Source organism: Neomonachus schauinslandi, chromosome 1, assembly GCF_002201575.2.
Source record: "Neomonachus schauinslandi chromosome 1, ASM220157v2, whole genome shotgun sequence".
Taxonomy (NCBI): domain Eukaryota; kingdom Metazoa; phylum Chordata; class Mammalia; order Carnivora; family Phocidae; genus Neomonachus; species Neomonachus schauinslandi.
The window spans coordinates 97,562,562-97,580,493 of record NC_058403.1 but is presented as its reverse complement, the minus strand read 5'-3'; the positions used below and the strand labels follow the sequence as shown (position 1 = coordinate 97,580,493).

General features: G+C 34.1%; 1 protein-coding gene across 1 annotated transcript in view; it reads right to left on the bottom strand.

Annotated features, from left to right (window-relative positions):
• SI (sucrase-isomaltase) overlaps positions 1–17,932 on the bottom strand; it is a 98,123-nt gene that overhangs the window by 29,020 nt on the left and 51,171 nt on the right. Inside the window, exons 27-34 of the mRNA XM_021702632.1 lie at positions 16,635–16,803; positions 14,759–14,855; positions 14,548–14,660; positions 14,330–14,455; positions 12,696–12,824; positions 11,668–11,778; positions 9,299–9,361; positions 3,161–3,277 (exon numbers count right to left, since the gene is read on the bottom strand). Coding sequence (XP_021558307.1) covers positions 3,161–3,277; positions 9,299–9,361; positions 11,668–11,778; positions 12,696–12,824; positions 14,330–14,455; positions 14,548–14,660; positions 14,759–14,855; positions 16,635–16,803 — 925 coding nt within the window. The remainder of the gene's footprint in view (positions 1–3,160; positions 3,278–9,298; positions 9,362–11,667; positions 11,779–12,695; positions 12,825–14,329; positions 14,456–14,547; positions 14,661–14,758; positions 14,856–16,634; positions 16,804–17,932) is intronic.

Sequence of the window (17,932 nt, the reverse complement as noted above, 5' to 3'; positions counted from 1 at the left end):
ATTATTAATAGATGTGAATTTAGTGCCCTTCTATTACTTGTTTTGTCATTGTTTCTGGAGATTTTCTCTGGACCTTTCTAGTCTTTGTTGCTATTGGTCTTTCCCATTCAGAGTCCCCTTTAATATTTCTTGCAGGGCTGGTTTAGTGGTCACAAACTCCTTTAATTTTTGTTTGTTTGGGAAACTCTTTCTCTCTCCTTCTATTCTGAATGATAGCCTTTCTGGATAGAGTATATTTAGCTGCAGATTTTTCCCATTCAGCACACTAAATATATCATGCCACTCTCTTCTTGTCTGGCTAGTTTCTGTGGATAGATTTGCTGTAAACCTTATTTGTCTTCCCTTGCAGGTTAAGGATATTTTTCCCTTGCTGCTTTAAAGATTCTTTCCTTATCTGTGTATTTTGCAAATTTTACTATGGTATGTCTAGGTGTTGGCTGGCTTTTGTTGATTTTAATGGGAGTTCTCTGTGTCTCCTGGATTTGGAAGTCTGTTTCCTTCATAGATTAGAGAAGTTTTCAGCTGTAATTTCTTCAAATAAACCTGCCCCCTTTTCTCTTCTTCTTCTTCTAGGACTACCATGATACAAATGTTATTATATATCACAGAGTCACTGAGTTCCCTAAGTCTACTTTCATGATCCAATGTTTTTCTTTCCCTCTTCTTTTCGGCTTCATTATTTTCCATAATTTTATATTCTATATCACTTATTCACTCCTCTGCTTCTTCCATCTTGTGGTCATTACTTCCAGTCAGGTTTGAATCTCAGTTATTGTATTTTTCATTTCAGCTTGATTGGTTTTAATCTCTTTTATCTCTGAGGTATATGTGTTCCTGATGTCTTCTACACTTTTCTCAAGCCCAGCTAGTATCCTTATGATTGTTGCTTTAAATTCTGGGTCAGGCATATTACTTATATCTGTTTTGATTAGATCCCTGGCCATGACCCTTTCTTGTTCTTTCTTTTTGGGATGAATTTCTCCATCTTGTCATTTTGTCTAGGTTTCTGTCTTCTTCTGTGTTTTATGATAGCCTGTTATGTTTCCTGCTCCTGAGAGTAATGGATTTATGAAAAAGAAGTCATATAATGTCCAGGGCTTGGTGTTCAGGAAGTGTCTCTGGTGTGTGCTGCATGCACTTTACTGCTTTGTTATGGCTGCTCTACCCCTCAGGTCAGTCCTCTGCAGAGTTATTCCTTGCCTGAAGTGGGAAATCTTTAGACTTTGGCCAGAGTATGGTGGGCTTTATCTAGGTGTGCTTTGATCTGCTTGTTAAAAGAGACCTGATGTTGGGACGCCTGGGTGGCTCAGTCGGTTAAGCGTCTGCCTTTGGCTCAGGTCATGATCCAGGGTCCTGGGATCGAGTCCCACATCGGGCTCCTTGCTGAGCAAGGAGCCTGCTTCTCCCTCTGCCTGCCTCTGTCTCTCTCTCTGATAAATAAAATCTAAAAAAAAAAAAATGTTAAAAGAGACCTGATGTTATTTCTATTAGAACTGAAGCTTTACAGAACTCTATGGTCAACAGGTATGGTGCATGCAGGGGTTTGTGCTGGTCTTCTGGGGGAGGGACCAACTGCATTGGTTCTTAGGCACACTTGCCCAAGAAAAGCAGTACCATTGGAATGCAGGGGGTAGGACTTGGTGTAAGCAGTTTAAGCAGCCGTCGTTGGCCCTTTGCTATTTACTAAGGTTAGTTTATGCTGAGTAGCAGGGTAGGGAATTAGCACTAGCCAACTCCTTTGTCCCTAGAGAGGGGATTTAGTGCCTTCTGCTGTCGGGGAGACCCTCTTGGGTCTCCTTGTGTGTTCTAAGCACTTTTCAGATTGTTGTTTTCATACTGTCTGTGTCTAAGTTGCTTGCCTGCTTGGAGAAGCACAGTGCACTTTGGGCTCTATTGCAGCCTGGATGGCCAAGCTTTAAAACTCCAAACTTTAGGGACCTGGTGTGGTGGGGACTTGCATTGGTCTTCTCAGGGAGGGTCTAGAAGTGCTGGGGTTGATGCAGGTTTAACCCAAAAGGGCAGTCGCGCCAGAGGGCAAGAGCATGAGATTTGGAGCAAAGCACACTAAACAGCCAGTGTCTGGGCTACACACCTTCAGCAAGTGTCCTTGTGCTATGTTGAGGGGCAGGGGAGGGAAATGGTGCCAGCCAGCTCTTTTGTACTCAGAGAGGCACTCTCAGAGAGCATTCTCTCAGATGTGCTCCAAGAAGAGGGAACAGCCTCTCCCAGTGCATCTTAGGCAATCTTCAGATCGCACCGTATGTCTTAGTGTTATCTGCCTGCATTTTCTACAGGAGTAGGTCAGTACCCTTAGGGCTCTATCCCAGACACACTATGGACCTCCAAAACTCCAGTTTTTGAGCCCTGCTGGTTGCAAAAACTCATGAAAATCACCCTTTCTCATTTTCCCAGCCAGTGGCTTTGGGGAAGTGTCTTCCTTATGTGATCCCATGTGCTCCTCTCACTTTTGTCTCTCTCAAAAACTAGGGCTCCCTCCCCTTAGCAGCACCTGTGATCATTTCTTCCCCAAACCACATCTCTGCACCTCCTACCTTCCACGATGTGGCCTCTTTTCTCCCTCTAGTTGTACAGTTTGTTCTGTCAGTCATCAGATCAATTTCTTGGGTATTCAGAATGATTTAATATCTATCTAGCTGTGTTCGAAGGATGAGGCAATCCTAGGGTCCTCCCAATACTCCACCATTTCAGCTCCATCCCCTCTTACTACCAACATTTTAAAGTTACATCTAAAATTAGGACATTGTTTGAAAGATAATTTGCTATATTTGTAAGAGATTATGATTTCTTATACCAACAACTGACAGTTAGGTGAGATTTATTCCTACATTGAATAAAATTAAAATAAATGTTTATAAGCATTTATAAATAGTTATAAAGAGAGGTTTTATTTTTGGTTCCTTGGTGAAGTTGAAAATATTCAGGAAATAGCATCCGTACACATAAAATGAATTGCTAACACTGTATTTTACAGTCCTATGCATATGGAAAAGCCTTTCCTTTCTATGGAAAAATGAGTGGGCTATTTTCACAAAAAATACTTTGTTGGAATTATTAGAATCTAGTAAGAATTCTGCATAACAACTACATAAGAAATAAAACAATAACAACTTAAAATATAAATTGCATAATGTTTACTTACAATGCACAAGCCATCAAACTTCATCTGGTTATTATAGAAATCTATAATTTCCCTTGCCCACCACTCTGCTGTGGCATTCTTGAAAAAATCTGGAAAAGCTACATGAGCTCTGGAAGTCTGTAAAATCATGTAGGAAGTCAGAAGAGAGACCTTGCATGTCTAAGTTAGACATTTATCTGTCAGATTCACAAGCTGTGCACAGGTGATAATGAAGGCAACCTGATCCCAACTTTAATTGCATGAATGTATATTATTTTTCTCTAACCAAAAACAATGAAGAGTCAAAAAAGAGAGATATACATGGAGACAGAAGGGAGCAGGTTAGGGGTCCTTATATATTGTCAAAAAAAAAGTTCACAACACACAGAAATATATTTTCAGTGCTTCTTAGAGTTTTAGAGAATTTTTTTCTTTGTATCCTTAGAGCTCTATAATGCAGATTTACTTTTGTGGAGCATGATAGGAAAGGAAAAGACCTCGGTTTAGCCTGTTTCATCTGATAAAAAAAAAAAAAAAATGTTTACCCAGCTTTCTGCCCTTTTAAGACCAATATATTTCTTTACCACCCCAACCATTTGTCTCTCTCACATCTAACCCTTCCCACCCCAGCAGAGAAAAAGTGATTTACTTCTTTCCCTACCAAGAAAATTCCCTACTTGTCACCCTACCCATATAAATTCTGAGGTCAAAGTCTGTGTGCTAGCAGAGGATTGACCTTCTGTAAGTAAATCAATTGCCTGAAAAACATGGCATCACTTGCATGCTTTCCTGTCACACTTTAAGTCTATGTAGTAACTGCCAGAATAGTCTTCTCCATGAATAGGGTAGGGGAAGGCATTGTGCATAGAGAAAATGCCAAAGGTAAGGAATATAGGGATCTACAAAACACATATAGTATGGGCACAAAAAGACACATAGATCAATGGAATGGAATAGAGGACCCAGAAATGGACCCTCAACTCTATGGTCAACTAATCTTCGGCAAAGCAGGAAAGAATATCCAATGGGGGGAAAAAAACAGTCTTTTCAACTAAAGGTGTTGGTAAAATTGGACAGCAACATGCAGAAGAATGAAATTGTACCACTTTCCTACACTATACACAAAAATAAACTCAAAATGGATGAAAGACTTAAATGTGAGACCGGAATCCATCAAAAATCCTAGAGGAGAGCACAATCGCAGCAACTTCTTGCTAGACACGTCTCCAAAGGCAAGAGAAACAAAAGCAAAAATGAACTACTGAGATTTCAGCATGATAAAAAGCTTTTGCACAGCAAAGGAAACAGTCAGCAAAACTAAAAGGCAACCTATGGAATGAGAGAAGATATTTGCAAATGTATCATCAGATAAAGGGCTAGTATCCAAAATGTATAAAGAACTTACCAAACTCAACACCCCAAAAACAAAAAATCCAGTCAAGAAATGGACAGAAGACATGAACAAACATTTCTCCAAAGAAGACATACAAGTCGCCAACAAACACATGAAAAGATGCTCAACATCATTTGGCATCAGGGAACTACAAATCAAAACCACAATCAGATACCACCTCACACCATCAGAATGGCTAAAATTAACAACTCAGGAAATGAGAGATGTTGGCGAGGATGCAGAGAAAAGGGAATCCTCTTATACTGTTGGTGGGAATGCAAACTGGTGCAGCCACTCTGGAAAGCAGTATGGAGATTCCTCAAAAAGTTGAAAATAGAGCTACCATATGACCCAGCAATTGCACTACAAGGTATTTATCCAAAGGATGCAAAGATAGTGATTTAAAGGGGCACATGTACCCCAATGTTTATAGCAACAATGTCCACAATAACCAAAATATGGAAAGAGCCAAGATGTCCATCAACAGATGAATGGATAAAGAAGAGGTGGTATACATATACAATGGAATATTCCTCAGCTATCAAAAAGAATGAAATCTTGTCATTTCCAATGACATGGATGGAACTAGGGGGTATTATGCTAAGTGAAGTAAGTCAATAAGAGAAAGGCAAATACCATATGATTTCACTCATATGTGGAACTTAAGAAACAAAACAGATGAACATAGGGGAAGGTAAGGAAAAAATAATATGAAAATTGAGAGGGAAGCAAACCATAAGAGACTCTTAACTGTAGGTACAAACTGAGGGTTGCTGGAGGAGAGGTGGGTGGTAGGGGAAGGGATAATTGGATGATGGGCATTAAGGAGGGCACTTGATATAATGAGTACTGGGTGTTATATGCAACAGATAAATCATTAAGCTCTACCTCTGAAACTAATAAAGAAATACCTATATGTTATAAATACTTTTGAGCTGATATAATGATATACTTCAATACATCATTTTGCCCAATAATTACTTTTACTTATAAGGAAAGAAGGCTCAATGGGTTTATAGTCAACAAATAATGGTTGGCTCCATAGCTCAGGGGTTAGAGCACTGGTCTTGTATAGTCAACAAATATTGCCTATGCTAGATTGTAATTTCTCCCCTAGATTATAATGAAAAATAAGTAAGAAATGTAATACCCTGTTTTTAACTTCTATTGTGCTCTTTCCACAATTCATTCATTTTTCTGTTTCTTTTATTCTTTTAGGTCGCTGCTCTATTCCTTTAATACAAATCATTAGTTATATCCAGAAATTTCATCAGGTACATATGATCCAAGAGTCTGTATACCTTTTGTGGTAGGGTATCTCAAGTGATTCTACATAAACCACTGTAAATTGAAGGGGCCTTCCAAAATCTATATAAAGAAGCTATGCCTTCCTCTACAGTGTTGCTAATATTACCCAGGAATGATGGGTAGAACTGCAATTAAGATAAAATTCTGACTTTTTTTTCCCTAAACAACATTGTTCAGTAATTTTTTGAGTCAACTCTAGAAATAATTTGGTAAGTTTTAAATAAGAATTTCTCTCTAATTTTTCACACATGAACTTGTATGACTTAATGATTACAATTTAACCTACCTAAAATATTGACTGCCAACTCTTAAGTTTCATTGATTTTTTTCTATTGTCTTGATATTGTTTCATTCATTCATTTCTGGTCTAATTTTTATAATTTCCTTTCTTCTGCTAGTTTGAGGCTTAGTTTGTTCTTTTCATAGTTCCTGGAGGTCTAAAGTTAGGTTATTTGATATCTTTCTTCTTTACTGTGGGTGTTTATCATTATAAACTTCCCTCTTAGTACTGCTTTTGCTGCATCCCATAAGTTTTGGTGTGTTGTATATTCATTTTTGTTTGTCTCAACATATTTTATAATTTCCCTTTTGATTTCTTCTTTGACCCACTGGTTATTCAAAAATGTGCTGTTCTATTTCCATGTATTTGTGAATTTTCCAATTTTCCTTTTGATACTCATTCCACTGTGGTCAGAAAACATACTTTGTATGATTTCAACATTCTTAAATTTGTTAAGACTTATTTTGCAACCTAATATGTGATATATCCTGGAAAACATAACATGTGTTCTTGGGTAAAATGTTCTGCAGCCATTGGGCAGAATGTTCTGTAAATGTCTATTAAGTCCATATGGTCTATAGTGTTAGGTCCATGTTTCTTTGTTGATTTTCTGTCTACTTGCTCCATCCATTATTGAAGAAGGAGTATTAAAGCCTTCTACTGTTTGTACTACTGTGTACTTCTCTTTCAGTTCTATCAATGTTTGTTGCATATCTTTAAGTGCTCTGATGTTGAGTGCATATATATTCATAATTGTTATATCTTCTTGATGAATTAAACCTATTATCATTAATAATGTCCTTATTTGTCTCCTGTGACAGTTTTTGACTTAAAGTCTATTTTTTTGGATATAAGTATAGCCACCCTCCTTTGGTTGCCATTATATAGAATATCATTTTTCACATCACTTCACTTTCAGCCTATAAACGATTATGAGAGACCACTATGAATAATTAAACATCAAAAAACTGGATAACCTAGAAGAAATGATAAATTCCTAGAATCGTAAAACCTAATAAAACTGTATCATAATGAAATAGAAATCTGAAAAAAAAATTACTTGTAAGGAGACTGAATCAGTAACCAAACCCCCCCTAAAAAAGAGTCCAGGACCAAATAACTACATTGGAGAATTGTACCAAACATTTAAGGAAGAACTAATGCCATACCTTCCAAATTTATCCCCCCAAAACTGAAGTGGTGAGAATACTTCCAAACTCATTTTAAAAGGCTAGCATAACCCTCATACAAAAGTCAAAGATATCACAAGAAAAAGAAAAACTACAGAATAATACCTCTTATAAATACAGATGCAAACATTCTCAACAAAATACAAGAGAACTACATTCAGCAGCATATTAAAAAGGTCATACACAATGAACACATAGAATTTAATCTTGTGATGCAAGGACTGTTCAACATATGAAAATCAATTGATGTAATATACCACATTAACAGAATGAGGATAAAAATCACATGATCATCTGAACAAACAAAAAGAAAAAAGTATTTGACAAAATTCAACACCCTTTCATGATAAAAACTCTCAACAAACTAGGAATAGAAGGAAATAACATAATAATGATGATATATTAAACACCCCCAGCTAATATCATGCTCATTCAGAAAAAAATGTTTTTCTCTCTCTCACACACACATGCACACACATACACACTGTTAGAATTAATAAATTAAATAAAGTTGTAGAATATAAAATCAACATACAAAAATCAGTTGCATTTTTATACACTAACAATGAACTATCAGAAAAGTAAATTAGGAAAATAATCCAATTTATAACAGCAACCCAGATAATAAAGTACTTAGGAATAAAAGTAAGGAGGTGGAAGATTTGTACACTGAAAACTACAAAACATTGCTGAAAGGTATTGAAGAAGACACAGATAAATAGAAAGATATCCCATGTTCATGGATTGGAAGAATTAATATTGTGAAAATGTCTGTGCTACCCAGAAGCAATCTGTAGATTTAATGCAACCTCTATCAAAAACCCAATGGCATCTTTTACAGAAATATAAAAACAATTCTATAATTCACTTGGAACTACAAAGACCCTGAATAGTCAAAATAATCTTGAGAAAGTAGAACAAAGCTGAAAGTATAACATGTCCTGATTTCAAAATATACTCCAAACCCACAGTAATTAAAACAGTATGACACCAGCATAAAAACAGACACATAGACTTATGGCACCTAATAGAGAGCATAGAAATCAATCCATACATATATAGTCAACTAATCATTGACAAGGGTGCCAAAAATACACAATGGAGAAAGGATAGTCTCTTCAACAAATGGTACTGGGAAAACTGGATATACATATGCAGAAGAATGAAATTGGACCTTTATCTTACATCATACACAAGAATCAACTCAAAATGGAGAAAAGACATTAATGTAACACATGAAACTGGAAAACTTCTAGGAGAAAACAAAGGGAAAAGCTTCATGACATTGGTCTTGGCAAAGATTTTATGGATATGACACCAACGTCACAGGCAATAAAAGCAAAAGTAAACAGTAACTAAATCAAACAAAAAAGTTTCTTCATAGCAAAGGAAATAAGCAACAAAGTGAAAGGCAAACTACAGAACAAGAGAAAATATTTAAACACCATATATCAGATACAGTGTGAATCTCCAAAGTATATAAGAAAGTTCTACCACCCAATGGGAAAAAAAAAGAAAGAAAAGAACTGTAATAACCTGCTTAAAATAGGGCCAAAGACTTGAATAGACATTTCTCTAAAGAATGCATGCAAATAGCCAACAAGTAGATGAAAAGATGCCCATAATCTCTTATCATCAGAAAAATGCAAAAACCACAATGAGATATCACCTCATACCTGTTAGGATGGCTATTAGCCAAAAAACAAAGACAACAAGTTTTGGAAAGGATATGGAGAAACTGGAATCCTTGTGCACTGTTGGTGGGAATGCAAAGTGGTACAGCCACTTAAGAAAACAGCATAGATATTCTTCAAAAAATTAAAAATAGAAATACCGTATGATTTAAACATGGTCTGGTATAGAGAATTTAAAAGTAAGTCATCTACTTTTTTGAAGAAAATATTTAAATTGAATTAATCGTCAAAATGATCTTTAAATCCAAGTGCTGAATTTCTTTTAGTTATGTAGTCAATCAGTGTAAAACTTACATTAACAGCTTCATCTTCAGTTAGACTTTCATCTATTGTTATGTTGGGCAAATCTGGCCAAACCTACAGAGAAAGAAGGAATGGGAAAATAGTTGAAAATAAATTCAGTATTGTATGACTATATTGTAAATAAAGTATAATAGGGTTTTGGAGGCATATTATTATATGTTGAGACTGGTAATTCTTTCAATTGTTTTTTTTTTTTTTCAGTTTGTGTTTTGGTAAATGTAACATTTGCAAATTATTCCCATCTTTCATATTAATTTTCTCTTTAATATGGCAAATAGGAAAAAGAATGCCAACCTTTGTAGTAGGTAGTGGTTTTAAAACCAATGCATGTAACCAAAAGTTCTAGTCGAGAATAATATGAAGGCACGTACTAAATTTAATTTAATGTGGTATGTTAAAACTGTTTCTGCAATTGTTCCAGCATTAAAAGCTAAAAACAATAGATATATTTTTATTTAAAAGGAATTGAAGATCTGAGTTGGATGATGCCATGCTGAGGCAAACATCTTCTTAGCTTTCACAATTAGTACTAAATACTCCTCTTTCTCCCTCCATATCTTCATCTCTGTCCCTGCCTCCCCGCCTACCAATGTTTTCCTCTACCCCAACCACAAACACACAACTTGAGCCCAAATTCAATCATGCTGAAAGCTCTGAGAATTTGAATCTATGTTGTAAAAGTTAGATGGTTCCATATAAAAAAAGTGTAGATAATTCCCAAGGACTAGTTACCTACAATGGATTACTTGCTGATGGGGAGCAACTCCCTAAAGGAATGGAACAGAGGACAGAAATCTGAGAAAATGTATAGACATATAGAATAAGAAGAAAATAGGAAAAAAAAAAAAAAACCCTTTTTATGGCCAATATGCCATACTCTATACTTGCATGTTTCTTAAGGTGTTATGACTTCTCATCAAGTTTTTTTTCTATTTTATTTATTTTTTTTTCTATTTTAACTTTTTTTTTTCTATTTTATTTTTCCTATTTTATTTTTAACTTTTTATTTTGGGATTTTTTCTATTTTATTTTTAACTTTTTGTTTTGAAATATTTTCAGACTCACAGAAAAACCTGGATTTTTTTCTATTTTATTTTTAACTTTTTGTTAGGATTTTTTTCTATTTTATTTTTAACTTTTTGTTTTGAACTATTTTCAGACTTACAGAAAAGCCACCAACATTATACCTAGAGTTCTCTGTTTCCCCTAAAGTTAAAAAATTTATAACCTCTCTATAATTATCAAAACCAAGAAATTGGCATTAATACAATATTATTAAGTAATCTACAGGCCATGTTTGAATTTCACCAGTTTTATCACTAATATGTTATTTTTGGTCCAAGATGAATAAAAGGATTCTATATTGTATTTCATCACATCTCATGGAATTTTGTTTTTGTTTTTCATTCTAGCTAGGAGTAATGGATTTTTTGTTTACTCTTTTATATGTAAACCAAATCAGGATTTTTCTATAATAATTAATACATCCAGGTCTGAATATTATTGCTTAAATGAAATACAATACATTATATTCCTTGTTCAAGTCAGGAATATAAGTATAGCTCTTGAAAACACTGTCTCTTTTATTAATGAAAGAAGTTCAAACATTTAAATGACTTGCAGTGTAGAATAATGAACAACCATCTTTTTTTTTAATATTTTATTTATTTATTTGAGAGAGGGAATGAGATAGAGCATGAGGAGGGGGAGGGTCAGAGGAAGAAGCAGACTCCCCACTGAGCAGGGAGCCCGATGCGGGACTCGATCCCGGGACTCCAGGATCATGACCTGAGCCGAAGGCAGTCGCTTAACCAACTGAGCCACCCAGGCGCCCCATGAACAACCATCTTATTAATGCTAATTTTATAATAAACACAAGACATTCTAAAAAATGCAATAAAAGACAATTTAAAGATGAAACAAATAGTAAACAAACATATGAGCTATATAAATTCTTTCTCTGTTTCTGATAATTTGGGTTGAAAACAGAGTATATATTATTTTGATTATTAGCTATTAAATCGCTACATTTCTGTATTCTGTATCTCTCTCTCTGAATATATCTTTAACAATTTTTTTTTTGCTCTATAGAAACTTCCAATGAAATAACATTTTTTTAAAGATTTTATTTATTTATTTGAGAGAGAGAGAATGAGAGAGAGAGAGCACATGAGAGGGGGGAGGGTCAGAGGGAGAAGCAGACTCCCTGCCGAGCAGGGAGCCCGATGCGGGACTCGATCCCGCGACTCCAGGATCATGACCTGAGCCGAAGGCAGTCGCTTAACCAACTGAGCCACCCAGGCGCCCCCCAATGAAATAACACTTTATACTTATTTTATTTCAAGATATCAATTCAGTACCTTTGCCCAACAAATATCATTGGTGTTAGGCCATTTGACAAAAACATCTTTCTCCAGTCCTCTTTCAAATGCAGGGTAAGACTTTGTTTCATTTCCTGAAATTGCTGGATCCTAAAATTAAAATGAAATACACACCAGGTAACTCTGGAATGAAAGTATAGCCAGTTGGGTTGCTGTTATGAAACAAAATTTTCCATGATTACATTATCATTTTACTGTGCTCTCACATAGACTGACAAATAGACTGACAGTATAAACTTCAGTGTTCTAGCTAGATTGTCCTTTAAATTCCTTGGAAGGAAATTTTAAGAACTTTTGAAAATGTATTGGCTATGATTTCAAGAATGATTACTGGCATTTTTTTGTTTTGTTTTTATTTCTCCCAGTGGGATTACTGGCTGCCTGTCTTGCTTACTAGAAGATATTGATAAAATATTCTCCCCATTGAATCACTAAATTGAAGTCAAATTTTTAAACATGACAAGCATAAGAAGCAGTCCCATAGAATGATTTGAGAATTGTATAGAAATGGAAAATCCATTATAACTTTGTGAGAGCTTCTACAAATTGAGGCTAGTTTGTAGCTTCAATGATTATTAGAAGACAGCTTGCCTTTGACTTCCAGAATCAATCTTAGATCTCTAAGGGTATACCAAAATGTAAAGGTAGCTTGGTAACAGCCCATGTAAATAAAAGTCTTAAAGGAAGAAAGTTTTAGATTTGGGAAGAATTTAAAGTAATAGTCTTCCCATTTTGAACCCCCCCCCCCTCATTCTAAGAGATAAATTTTTTTTAAAGATTTTATTTATTTATTCATTAGAGACAGAGAGAGAGAGAGGCAGAGGGAGAAGCAGGCTCCCAAGGAGCAGGGAGCCTGATGCGGGACTCGATCCCAGGACCCTGAGATCATGACCTGAGCCGAAGGCAGACGCTTAACCATCTGAGCCACCCAGGCGCCCTCTAAGAGAGAAATTTTAATGAAATCAAGATAACACGACTCAGATAAAATATAAAATATAAATACTAACCAGGATAATAATGTATCTCATTCCTTCCTGTCTTATTTTGTCAACAAACTGAGGAAGGTCACGGAAGTTTTCATCAATTGTAAAGTCTAGTTGCCTTTCCATGTAATCAATGTCTATATATTGAACATCCTAAAAGATATGAAGATTGTGGCAGTGGGGTAAGAATCACAGAAGTCAGTGCATCTCATTCTGTCATCATATAAAAGTAATAGCAATATGAAAGTTTAAATGCCTCTTCACTTAATCCTAAAGAGAATTAATCAAGCAACACAATGCTCAACAAATAAAACTAGTGTATAAAGATGCAAAACAGTCCATAAACAAGTTCATATAAATGTTGTTTGTTAACCGTTCACTTAAAATTTTTGATTTCTAAAAATTCTTTTGGATCAGTATATTTTGTTATGTAATTCCCAAGGGAAATAGGAAGACACAAGAGTAAAGGATTTATGACGCTATGAAATTATGTTAAATGGCAATTTGGAATGTTGTAAAATACATACAGAAATAGGTGTTGTTTTATTTCTGGAAACATAAAGCCAATAGGGGGTAATTTCAAGTAATTCTAATATTGCCAAAGGGGAAGAAAGAATTATTAGTAAATCCATCAATTATAAGATTCTCTTATTATCTAACAAAGTCTTTTTAGAATTATAGTCCAAGCTTAAATAATCAAAATAGTGCTTACAAATAGGTATTTACAAATATGTTTAAACTAATAAATGTTTGAATTCTATCATGACATCCTTTAGACCTAAATAGCAAAATTTTAAATTATTTTTTGGTAATAGACATTAACTCAATTTCTTCTTCTAGGTGTTATAAAAAGTACGGCTCATATAATGGACCTAATATGGAAAAAAACTCCTTTTTATAAAAAAAAAATTCACTTGTATATTTCTATATCATCTACTTATACAATTAATTTCCTCATAATAATGTATTCAGGAATCATATACTTGATTCTATTACATGTACCAATGTCTTATAATGAGGCCCTTCTCAATCTTCTTAGAATGAGTTCTTATATACCAAGCATTCTGGATTTCACTGTTTAAGTGCTCCCAGAAGGACCCCTGGGATTCCTGAATCTGTTTAAAAAATAAAATCACAGGGATGATTATTTCTAGATACTCAGTAATATTTAGTTTCCCGAATATTGAGGGAAGAGAATATTCTGCAAGTGCCCTAATTCTGTGTTCTAACCTTACAACTATCACTGTTCCAGGGCAAAAATCACTTAGCTTCATTTCCAATTTCTTCTCCGTATTTTGTCAGATCAGCTGATGAAGTAGGTTTCTGTGGACTCTTATTCTCATATAAAAAAAAAAAATGGGAAATACACCTGATTACTTAAGCAACCCAAAGTTTATGAGAGAAAAACAAGTGCACAGTGACTTGTTTAGTACAATTCAGGGTCATGGAACTAGAGAGAAAGGAGAAAAAGGAATGATATTACCCTTTTTCCTTCATCTAATAAAGACACTTTATAAAAATCTTATAACCAAGTCATTAGGTGCTACTAAAAACCTAAGAATTATTGTCAAATGATTAATTTTAAAGTATACATACTTTTTTTATTTTGCTTTTATAGATGACATATTTAACACTGTTTTAAAAATTTATATACGTACATAGGGGATCTGAGCAGGCACCATATCATTAAATACTTGCTCAACTTCTGAAGTATTTCTGTACCCATAATGACATAATTGGAATCCCAAAGCCCAGTAAGGTGGCATGACTGGTCGGCCAATTACCTTTGGGGGAAAAAAAAAGAGTTATTTGTGAACTAAGAGAGTTACTTTATATTACAAAGAAAACTTTTTTTTTTTTTAATTTACAATCATACTTCATGGTATTGCTGGGTTGCAACTTCAGGAGTTGGGCCCAAGAACATATAAAAGTCCAAGATTCCTCCAATTACACGGTAAGTTAGAGCAGGAGTTGGCTGAAATGTAACATCTGGAAATCCAAAATATGATTACAATTTTTTATCTATGTATACTAGTTTACTAAAGAGTCATATAAAATACAAGAAATTCAACAAATGATTGTTTTACCCATTGCATTGCTGTTAAGTAAGAGAACTCCATGAGCATAGCCTTCATCTTCCAGAGCCATATAATAAGGATGAAATCCATAGGAATTAAATTTATACTAAAATAAAAAATTAAACATATATAATATATAAGTAATAATAGCATAATATTTAAATAATAGTAGCATATGAATTTTATCAAGGTAATATTTAAATTCATTATAAGATTGAGCCTATATGAATTTAAAGGGTCCTTCTTTGTACACAAAACTATGCTTAAATTAAAATAAATATATCTCTTTTAGAAAAAATGTTTCTTATTATTTGAACCATTACTGCTTTAGAGCATACAAATGAATGTAGAAATTTGTAACACCCACAAATATTGTCATATTAACTGATGTAAAAAACCATTAGTATTAGTGTAGTTGTGTTTCTTTCTACAGGTATGTCTTAATTTATTTATAAATTGGCACTTCTTTTTCAATAATAAAATGTCCTAGAAATGATTAAAATGATGAAAGTATTCAAACCTCTTAAGAACTTATATGGTAATATCTAAGTTTATATGATATTTATGATAATATTTTAAATGATAATATCTTGTTTATACAATATTTTATAAAACATTTAATTTCATTTTAGCTAGATCTTTTCATTTTTCAGAATAAAAATCCTATACTCAGGGTCATGAAATGACTTGCAAAAGTCACAAAACTTTTAAGTTGATGATCCCTAATCAAACTGACAACTTTAGGGGCACCTGGGTAGCTCAGTCTGTTAAGCCTCCGACTCTTGATTTTGGCTCAGATCAATCTCAGGACCTTGAGATGGAGCCCTGTGTCAGGCTCTGCCATGAGCAGGGAGACTGCTTGGGATTCTCTCTCTACCTCTCTGTCTGCGCCCCCTCCTCCCCACTCTTGCTTGTGTTCTCTCTAAAAATACAAAAAATAAAACACACACACACAACAACTGACCTCTTTGACTCACACTGTATCCCAGTATTTGATTAGCATGTGAAAGAAGATTTATATTTTGAGAGTCAAGATTATATTAACCTAATAATGCCAATACTAATGTTGCAGTTTTAAAGAAACACATTTTGTAAAACAAACTTTGAAGTTGATACAAATGAAAAACAGTCTTCATAATCTAAGTTTGAACAATTATGATACAGATAAAAGTTGTTTAAGCACCTAACAATAAAAAGTAATTGCAATAGTATATACATTTATAATCTCATACTGAATATATCCTTTAGATACACATAATGTATGAAAAATGGAAATGAGCTAGTATTTTTATTAAAATGTGTTTTTTCATGATATGCTTAGAATAATTATAGTTAATATGAGTTGTACAATTCATTAAATATTCATGAAATGTATTCCATTAATAAGACAAAACATTGGGAAAAGTGACATAAGCATATAAAAACATTTTCTAAAGATGTAACTAGCAGTATGGCCTCATAAAAATGCACATCTGTAGCTCGGTATCATAAAGGAAAAAGTTAGCATCCAATCAATATCAAAAAAGTAAAAAAAATAATTTTTTTTCAAGGAGAACCCTAGTCAGTTATTTCTAAAAGCTGAGAGTAAAAGTTGATTTGGCAGGGGATTCTGAATCTGAATATTTGTTCTATGCAATTGAGAGGATAGGGTTGGGGTTACAACCTCACTTTTCACTGTAATCAAGGATGTTATCCATCCAGTCCTCTGCTTTCTCCTGTCTCCTGTCTCCGTGGCTTTTTTGTTTGCTTTTTAGAAAATCACTGTAGCAGGTCTGGGGCCCCCTTGTCATTACTTCAGTACTGAAGTCCAGGCCTACAGAGAAGTGGCTGAGATCCTAATCATGGTCTTAGTTGCCTCATGGAGGAGTCAAATATTAATACCTACACCAGGGGGTTGGTCTCTTGTGAACATTCCCCAAGTACGCCAGTTCAGGTCTCTCTTAAATGTTGTGTGTTCCATTTCCCCAAAACCATATATATATCCTGATGGCAGGCGAGTAGATATTTGAATAAACTGGTCATTAAAAGCAAATCCAGGCAGGCAGGAGTCCCAACTGAAAAGAAAAGAAAACAATTCTAATCCTGTAGATATACACAAAGTAGTACCACAAATAACTAATGGTAATTCTTTCTTAGGTGATCTGACAACCAGTAATATTTTTCTCTATGTACTTACTGTACTCAAATACCAAATGAAAATAATTATCCCCATACATTTTTCTTTTGACTAAGCTAAAGAATATCTAAAATATATTTCATTTATTAAGCATTATTAATAAAATAAATTATATGATGAATATGATTATATGTTTATCTTTAGATATATACTGCTTTTTAAAATAAAATTAATATGAAGTTATAAATAATATTGGCCTAGAAGTAATATATGTCCCAGAAATTGAAAGTCCTCTGTTTTCCTGTTCCCTTGAGATACTCACAGTAAACTTTTTCTACATAAAGAATAAAATGAAATCAATATCAAAATAAAATAAGGCATGATGGATATTTAATTTTTTTTGTTTTTTAAATATTTTATTTATTTGACAGAGAGAGAGAGAGTATAACCAGGGGGAGAAGCAGGCAGAGGGAAAAGCAGGCTCCCCTCTGAGCAAGGAGCCAATGTCAGACTCCATCCCAGGACCCTGGGATCATGACCTGAGCCAACAGCAGACGCTTAACGACTGAGCCACCCAGGCATCCAATGATGGATATTTTAATTCCAAGCTCTCCCTAATTACTACTCCCAATCATTTTCTTCTTTTATTTTGTATTTATAAAAATGGGTGTTTTAAAATAAATCCAGAAGAAATGTGTTACAGAGAATGTATTGTTTTTCTAGTCATTTGCAAGAATGTAAAAGAGGAAGAAAAGAAATTAAAGTTGGAAGGAAAAAACAAAGAATTACAAAGAATTTGGAACGTATTAAAATTTTTATATTAAGGATTTTGGAGAAGTATTATTAAAATAATGTTTTCCAAATAAAAAATAATTCATGCCATTGCAACAGAAATTTTTTACAAAATGACTTCACTTCTTATCCTCTGAAATAAAAATATTGTCGTAACAAAGCAATTTTTAAAACAATACAGACATAAGTTTCTTCATTATTTGTATCCATCCTGACAATACCTGAAAACATCCTGACTTCATCTTCTATAAAGTAGCATGGCAAGCTTAAATTAC